The sequence below is a fragment of the Equus przewalskii genome, chromosome 27 (genome assembly GCF_037783145.1).
Source record: "Equus przewalskii isolate Varuska chromosome 27, EquPr2, whole genome shotgun sequence".
NCBI lineage: Eukaryota > Metazoa > Chordata > Mammalia > Perissodactyla > Equidae > Equus > Equus przewalskii.
Window position 1 is genome coordinate 36,838,318 of NC_091857.1, and position 8,973 is coordinate 36,847,290.

Below are 8,973 nucleotides of genomic sequence, written 5' to 3' on the forward strand. Positions count from 1 at the left end.
ATTTGGTGGTGCACCCCTTTACCACTCTTGATTCTGGGTCCTCTGTACACTGTAGATGTGACATGGGGCAAGTTTGGGGCGGGGAAGGGTGTCCTGGGCCAGTCTGACCCAGGTGGTCTTGGAACCCATTAAGAGACACTGTTATAGAATCCACCAGGGGACATCCCCATGATTCAGACAGGTTCAGCTGAGCTTTCTGCTTCAGATGCTACTGCTTTTCCTACTTACGCTTCCTTGCTGGTCTCCACTGAGGAAGCACAACCAACCCAGATGTCCCTACCGGGCACTGACCGGTACTCTCTGACCTGCATAGCGCTCCAGCCATTGCTTGCCCTCCACGGAGCACCTGATGCTTCTGTCTATGCCCTTCTGCACATCGCTCTCCATCACATAGGTTCAGCACCTGTACACCTTGAAACATGCTGTCGTTCCAGATTCAAGGGACTGGACCCTCTGAAGGCACGCAGCCACCGAGACTTTGCTCAGTGCGTGCTCAGATGCCTGAGCCCCTGGAACCTGAGTGCCGATGTGACTGTGGTTTGATAAAGCAAGGGGTTATCTCTTTTGTCATATGTTAGAGATGGACTGCTCATTTCATAGCTGTGGATTTTCCCCCTTCTGTCTCCTCAGAAATTGCAGGTGCTCCGGTGTCTGAAATTTCTGGGCCTTTCTCCACAGACGATGTAGCCAGCAACTGTGTCCCTGCCCTGCCTTTGAATGAGCCCATTTTGTGGATTGTCTCCTATACTCTTATGAGCGTGTGCGGAATCATCCTTCTTATCTTAATCATCCTGCTGCTAGTTCCGTTCCGGTGTCGGCATGGCCCCCGCGATCCCGAGGTTGTCAATGATGAGTCCTCTCTCGTCCGGCATCGCTGGAAATGAAGAGCAAAGCCTGAACTCGGGCAACCTTGAACTCAACTATTAAGAGAAATAAATTTCAAGTGCAGTAAGCAGGGGTTCTAAGGCAAGGTTTCTTCCTATGTCCATTAGTCTTAAATCTCTGTTCTGCTCCCAGATGCCTTCGAGACTCACTGTATTTTGATTCTTGATTTTAAAGCTTCCTCCTTCTCTCCTACTTCCAAGAAAAATGATAATAAAAAACACCTCCTTCTAAACCAAAACAGAGTGAATTGGGCTGCAGCCTTTATGTGACTGATTATACCAAACTGTCTAGGTATACCACCAAAAAAAAAAAAAAGCAAGCCTTGGCTAGTTCTCTCCCTCCCATCTCTGGAGAAGTGAGTGCATATAGTTTATAACTCCTCTTAGCTAATGGGAAGCTTTTTCTATTTCACTTAAGAGTATTTTGCACTAAGCCTCAACCCAGGTCAGAGTGAGACAAGAAGGCTTGCAATATGATGGCAGGAGAAGCAGCCTGGGGCCTGATGATATAACCATCCTGCCCCCTTCTGAGTCGGAAACAGCAGCAGGCCCCTTTTCTGGGTCTCTGTGCTCTGATTGGGAGCTGAATCCTCAAGGAGAAGATCGTCACCCAGCAGCCTTCACCAGCCTCTTCTGAAGATGGAAGACCGTCCGTCCATCGCGATAGAGTGGGAAGGAAACCTACTCTTTTGTACTCACTGCTTGCATAGTATTGTTGGTGTCAAAGTGAAAAACTACCTCTGTTGAGACTTTGCCTAGGGTCCTGTGCCTGGGTGGGAGTGCAGGCAGCCTGGTCCCAGCTGCTGACCTCACCTAAAAGAACCCTCATTCCAACAGGTGAGATGTATCAGGTGCTGAGCTCACATCAACCTGGAGAAGGTCTGTCACCAAGCTGGTCACTGTCGCCATGCTTACTCTTACTTAAAATGAACAAACAGTGTTTTAATGAGAAACACAAATTCTTTTTCCCTAGCTTAGTTGTTTCTCTTCCAACTCTCTGAAGGTAAGTTGATTATTACCCCTTGGGGAAATAGGGAAATGGCTAAATGCCCGTACTTCTGAGCACGTCTCGGGGAAGGAAGATCCAAGACCTGCAAAGGACATGAAGGGAACACCCAATTCCTCCTGTGCTTTGAAACTATGTGTTTCTGTTTGCAGAATCCCCTAGACTCAAGCACATTCATCTGAATCAGCTTAAACAAATCCGTTGAGTGGTTGACCCACATCCTTCTTCCCTTTGGTGTGTTCAATCTTGGGTGACGAGTTGGATGTGCAGTGGTATCCTTATTTGAGGAAATTTCCACTCGCTGTCATTTATTTAGGCCTTTGCCAAAGAAAAGTGGAAGCCTTTAACTCAATGTAGTCAGCTTTGTATGATCTGATGTAATTAGGAGAAGAGTTCAAAGGTAATATTCCTTCTCTCTCGTTCGTGTGCCATGTTCAATGTTCACTCTGCATTGCTATTGGAATGAGTTGGGTACATAATAAAATTGCACTGGAAGGGCTGACTATGGAGCATCTCCTCCAGCTGGAGCGTTGTGTTCAAAATAGGCTACATGTGCATGTTTCAGCCCTCTCTCCTCACTGGCTCCCCAGGTCACCTCCATATTTAGAAATATTTGACAGTGCCAAAGAGACGTGGGGCCACTTATACATGTCACAGTGTCCTCGCAGACTCCACAGCCAGAAGAATCTGTGAGATTCTTGTGGAGAAGGTTTAAGTTGCATCTTAGAAAGAGCGTGAGTCTTCTGTGTTCTTCAAGATATAGTTCAAGCATGGCGGGCACAATGCCATCTTGGAATGGGATGGTAGAAGGGGATTCTGTTGTCAGATGCTCATCATCATTTCTGGTCTCAGCTAGTTGACAGGGAATAATTTCAAAATACATTTCAGAGTTAGAAGTCTCTGGAAGTCCAATTCTCTGCTTGCCCAGTTGGCTTTTTCATTGGTTCCTGTTTTGTGGGCCACTTTGCATAGAAGTGAAGGCAATGCCCCTGGACTGTGTCTTCCCCTTGCTATGAAAAATCTGAACCCCTGAAATGAAAGGATAGAATGGCTGGGATGACCCGCTTAGTTTTGCTCCATGTTTCTTCACACAGGCGTCTTCTGTTCCATTTTCTCGTGTTAGGTTTCTGAGCTGGGGAACATTTCTGTTGAAGTAGATTAGCAGGCACTGTTCCCAGAATACATGATAATACCAAGTCAGATTTCAAGCTAGGGTATTTGAATGAAGTTTGCTATAATGCTCTGTATTTCATATCAAATTTCGCTACCTTTTCATCTCAGATGTCATTGGATGTGACATTTTAATGGAAATACTTAAATTACAAAAGCATAACTTAGCAACACGGATGAAATAGACAATTGAATGTGAGACATTTTCCTGGCGTGCCTTGCTGCAGAAAATTGGACTTTGAGTCAAAACCCTGTTAGTGACACCCACCTCCTCGAGTTATGTAAATTGATACTTAGCTTGGAAAAGCTTCAAGAAGGCTGGCTTTGAACAGGAAAGGAAGTAGCAACCATTTGAGGGTATCATTTTTACCTTGTAACACACTGTGGAAAATGCTGGAAGATGGTCTTTCCTGAAAGGTTGTTGTCAAAACCTTGTCAACTCTCTGATGGGAAATAGATGCTTCTACATGAACAATACTTTTTTTAAATAGGGTGAGGCTTTATAGTCTTGATAAGCTGTTCAGAAGCCTGAAATGAAATCCTGTCTTCAGCAACTGAAACTGTTTATGGAAAATAGCAAGGAAATGAGATGAGGATTGATTCTATTTTTTTTCCTCCGGAATTTAAAAGAACCACAAGTGACTGGTGTCAGATCACCTGGCATTTACCGTACACTATTTTGTATTTCTTAGAATCAAAAACAAGTACTTGGCATTAAAGAAACAGATTTCCTTGCGTGTGACAGCGGGGAATGTTTCCCTAAACACAGTCCACTCCCAAGTGTTTGGAAGGATGTTTTACCTGATTCATTGTGAAATGCAGAGGTTTTGGTGGGAGATAAATGTGGGGTCCCTTCTGGTTTGAAATGACGGAAGTCATTCCCAGCAATGCAGCATTCACAGCTCTGCAGAGCGTCAGGTAATAGAATTTGCAGAGCAGCTGTGATTTGGAGATTCCATGAACTCATTTAAGAGGTGACGAAGAATTATTTCACTATTTAATAGGTTCTCTATGTGAATGAAAATTTGTTCAATTCCTCTTACCGCATCCCCATGTGGTGGATTTGCCCAGCATGGTTCAGTTCTAAGCCCTGGCCTGGTGCCAATTGATGTCTTTTGGAAGAGTCACTGCCAAACATCCTGTTCCATAAACAACAATAATTGAGTTTCACGGACTTTTTCCTTTTTAGTGGAGACCAAATAATTGGGTGGAATCCCAGTGCGTTTTCTCTTGCACAGACTTATTAGAATTGATTACAGAACTGTTCAGAGGAAAAGCTTGCTACTAAGAATTTTTCTTTTTGGGGGAAAACAACTAAACACCCTAAAATGTAAAATTACAGGTTTCTCCAAGAGAGGGACGAGATTTTTTAGTGCCAAGAAAACTCCACACCACAGAAGTTATTGTGTACATTTCTAGTGGGTTGTAAGGATTTGGGATTTGAACCTCTGGCAGTTTACCAATTAAATAGCAAGCTGGAAAAATACATTTGAAAGTGGGGAAGGGAAATAAAAATATAAGCAAAAGTATGCTAACAAAATAAGCAGAATGTGCTCCTTTGGAAAAGTAGCTTTAACTGCAGGAATCCTGAGATTTCTTTTAACCTTAAAGTTGCTAAATCAATTGGAGATGTGGTTTATCTTACACAGCCATAAACCCCAAACTTCAAGAACGTTAGAGCTGGAGTTGTGTGTCAGATGTCAGCACGGACAAAGTGAAAAACTGTGGCCCCTTCCACTTTGTGTTGACCAAGCCAAGTGAAGATTGGTTCATTCAAGGAATAGAGAGTAGAGGATGTTTGGGACCTGGAAAATTCTAGCATCTGGGAAAGGAGGTCGGGTAAGAAGTCATAACCCTTGACCAGCAGATGAAAGCAAAGATCTAGAGGAGCTGAGAACACCCCAGGGTGTCACAGGCAGCTCATTTCACCCACGTTTTTGGCACAGCTTTCTTTTTAGGAATTATCCAAAGGGACCCCTCAGGATTTATAATTTGTGAAAGAGAAACTTTTTTGCAGCCATTTTTAGATCACCTGTGTTCTACTAAAAGTTAAGGTACCCAAACTCCCAAGACGGACACGGTCCTCAGGCTGCAGGTTCAAGGTTGTGCGCTAGGAAGTTCATAGGGCAGGGTCAAGAGGCTGGGGCCAAAGGGGAGCTGGCAAAGTTTGGGATCTGAGCATCTGGGAAGGGCTCCTGGCAGCCGCTGCCCTGACTGTCTCATTGAAAGCCAGAGCAAGTCCGACACAGCCATTTCTATCCAACCCTGCCAGGCCGGCCGTGATTCAGAGTCCTACAGGTTCCTGGCCACACTCCTCTGAGAATACCTTCTGTCAGAGATACTTCCAGAAAGAACAGCTGGAGAGGAAGCAGGAGGCTCCTTCATGTCACTGCTGTCAGCCTCTGAGCCCCTGTGCATCAGTGTGGCTCACGGGCAACCAGCATCCCTTGCAGGCCCGTGACATCCCGGAGCTCACCCTGGTCCAGTTCAGTCAGAGCACTTCATTAGTCTCCCCAGGAGACTCCAGTGAAGGCCACCCATGGCTCTCAGCCTTGGGCAAGCGCCCTGGGTTGCTGAGAATGTCCTCCTGGGGGCGGGTGAGGACAGCCTGACAGCCTGTCATTAGTCATATTTGTGGAATGGGGAAGTGAGAGCAGAGCCAGGCCTCATAGTGACGTCAGTGTGTCTGCAAAACCTCTGGGCACATTAGTTACTTGAGGACATACAGCTTCAACCAATCCATACAGTGTTTTCTCCCCTACCCCTGAACCTTCGCTGAGGTTTTTATAATCAGATACTGCACATAGATGTCTGGTGTTTCTAAACTGCACTGTGCTGTGTAATTTTATAGCACACTTGCTCTTAAAGAGCGAGGGCCCAGTAGCTCAAGGCTGAGTCAAGAGGCACATCAAGGTTCCTGATAAATTCGGATCCAGCCCACAGTGACAGTGACTCCAGGGCACTTGATGTTTGATGGCCAAGGGCCTCCACGTGTCCCATACAGCCTTTGGGTACCAGTTAGCATCTCAGGTTACAGGACAGGGTGTGATGGTGGAAGACCTGTCTCGCCTCTAGATATCCACGGGCCGGGGTTTGCCCCCGCCTACCCGGCAGTCATGAGAAGTAGGCAGTTCCCTTTACAGATGGAGAATGACCTCTACCGGACCCAATGGGTAAAGTCTAAATTGTATGTAGCACACAGGTGTACCCCACACATATCCATCGGAGTAGAATATTTTACCAATATAGATTTATAATTATATAATTACAGATTATAGGTTTATAAAATAGATTTCAAATAAGTTGAGCACAGCTGCCATCTTAATGATGTTACTAAAAGGAGACTTGAAACCTTGAGCCTCTTTGAAACCTCGCGTCCTGTAGCAATGATGTTTTTCTACAGAATTTCCTTAATTTAGGTTGGAATATATGTGTTTGTACTCACGATGCACGCATGGATCAGAATATTGTGAGAAGGCAAGTGTGACCAAAAGGCAGGGCTTATTTTTTTCTCTAAGTGCTACATGTAGAGGTTGTTGAAAATGTCCTGATATAACAAGATTTCAGCTTGTCTCATGTTACCTATTGAGGTAAAATTTCCCATTTTTGCAGTTATCACTCCTGAATGAAAATTAAGAAAACGTTCAAAGATTATCTTTTTGAGATAAAGAAAATGTGAACAAAGCTAATTAAGGACCTACTGATCTATAACAAAAATCACCCAAAATAAACTCCCTTGACTCCAGCTTTTTATCCAGTTTTATGTTCTCTGTTGCTGGTGGTAACAACCTGGAATTGCTTTCTCTCATTTTCCGAATTGTGGATGTACTATTTTACATTCTTAGCTGTGAGTTTTGGAATTGTACTTAGCGTTGGCATTACTTAGTACGAGGAGAGGAAAGAGAATGAATGAGATTTGTCATGTGCTAATAAAAGCTGAATGTTTGTCATCTAAAATGATGCATTTCCTACCATTTCTGTTAATTCGCACAGTTAAATATACTTAAAGTTTAAAATCTCTATGTTCAGTCACTTAAAGGAGGCACTCATTTTTTCTTAAAAAGGGTGACTTTTCTGCTGCACTAGTGGCGTTTCTTTTTGGGCCAAAGAGCTACAAGCCTTGTCTGCTAAAATGGATGCTAAAAGTAGTGCTTTACGAAATGTATTTATGTGTACATCTCAGATTAATGTCCTTTAATACACAATTCTTCAGTGTAACTTGTATTTCTGAAAATGCTTAAGGTTATTTTATATTTCCCTTTTGGAATTTCCCTCTATTTTTAGTATATCGACTTAAATTAAAGGTGTGATAGGACCAGGAGTTGGAGCAAAGAAGTATTCGTTCCATCTTAGAAGTGGCCCTGCGGCTACTGACCAATGTCCGAATCGTTGTGCACTTCAAAACTGGAGTTTTCTAAAATAATCCTATTTTTATACTTGTGTGTACCAACAATTTAAGATGTATACCATTGAAAAGGAAATAAAAGAGTTTGGTTTGTTTGAATAAATAATACTTCCAACTTGCTGGGTTTGGAATTTTTTAATTCTTAGTGCAAGTCACACTCCTGAAATTGCTGTTGGCGGCGTGTCCCGGTCTGCTAACCTCCTCTGCTTTCACACAGAGTCCTGTAAAGCATCAAAGGTAAAACTGAATGGAGGGAGGGTCCAGGCCCAATGGTTAAGATGTAAAGTATGCTGAAAATGGGAGAGGAATAAAGTCCTTTAGATGCGACAGTCATCCCCGGAGTGGAGAGAAACCGCCTACACAAAAGACAACAATGAGCGCACATAAGTGGTGGTAAGGATTAGGGTGCTCAGCCTAGTCTTGGGGACCAAATATGCCCGCCTGGGAATGGCTGGCCGTCCCCCTGCCACAGTCACCCCTCAAGGACATGGTGTTCTCCCCATTCTGCAGATGAGAAGCCAGCTCCAACTCACGTGCCGAGGAAAACACAGTCAGGAAAGTGTTTATCCTGGGGGTGGACCCAGCTCTGTCCACCTGCAAAAGCCGAGCTCTTTCTCTACACCACGCTCTCGCCCAGGTGGGATGCAGAGCCACACCTTCCAGAAGTGTGCTGTAGCATTTGGGCATTAAGGATCCAGCTGAGTGGGTCAGTCTAGAGAGGGGTGTGCACCAACTCTCGCAAAGGAGTAACGGTACTTAATTAATGGAGGCAGACCTCGTCTGTGAGCCGTGATCTGGCTGTTACACCAATCCTTGAAAAATATGCTTCTTTCAAGGACTAGACACTTCTTGCTTGACGATACCCAGACAAAAAGAAAGGGGCGGGGAGAGAATGTCAAACCATTAGGAAGTGAAGCATGAGTTATTGGAGAAACAGAATAGGAGGTTTGCTTTCTAATAACGAAGGAGAGAATTTGATTTCATTGCACTTTTGTTTTCTGTGCTGGTTTATCCCATGTTGCCATCCTAAGCGGTGGATGGCACTGCAGGTGTGATTTTGTGTGCTTGTCACTAGGTGGTGCTGTTGTGAAACTTTGCGGTATGACGTTTGTGGTTTTATTTTTTTCATTCTGCTCGCTTTCACGGGCTACTTTCATCAAGCATGTGTATGTAGCTAAACTATACCCCAGCAACTATCCAAGGATGTCTGCTCCTCCATTCTTCTCCAAAATAGAATCTGCAAAATAGGGTGCCCAGATGTGTCATAAATCTTAGCGACAATCCCCAAATACACATCTCCAGCCCCTTGGCTGCTGCACAGGGAAGGAAACTGAGTCACAGAGAGGGTCTGTAATGTCTCCAGGTTCTTCCTGTCCGTGGCAGAGTCCAGATTCAAAAAGCCAGCTTGTCTGATGACCAGACCCACAATCTCAACCATTCTGCTACTGTCTTGATAAGGTTAAAAACTGGAAATTGAAGGGAAAATTATGCTTTTAAAAATTGGACAT

The 8,973-nt window shown here is 44.2% G+C and overlaps 1 protein-coding gene across 2 annotated transcripts in view; it reads left to right on the forward strand.

Annotated features, from left to right (window-relative positions):
- The window catches only part of BACE2 (beta-secretase 2), a 90,630-nt gene extending 83,050 nt beyond the window's left edge, over positions 1-7,580 (forward strand). Inside the window, exon 10 of one of the 2 annotated variants that reach the window (XM_070597799.1) lies at positions 631-1,123. Coding sequence is in view for 1 of the 2 variants with exons in the window: in XM_070597798.1 (XP_070453899.1) it covers positions 631-884 (254 nt within the window). In the remaining variant the exon portion in view is untranslated. Of the gene's footprint in view, positions 1-630 lie in introns of both variants that reach the window. The other variant, XM_070597798.1, reaches the window with a different exon arrangement.
- The last annotated feature ends 1,393 nt before the right edge of the window (positions 7,581-8,973 follow it).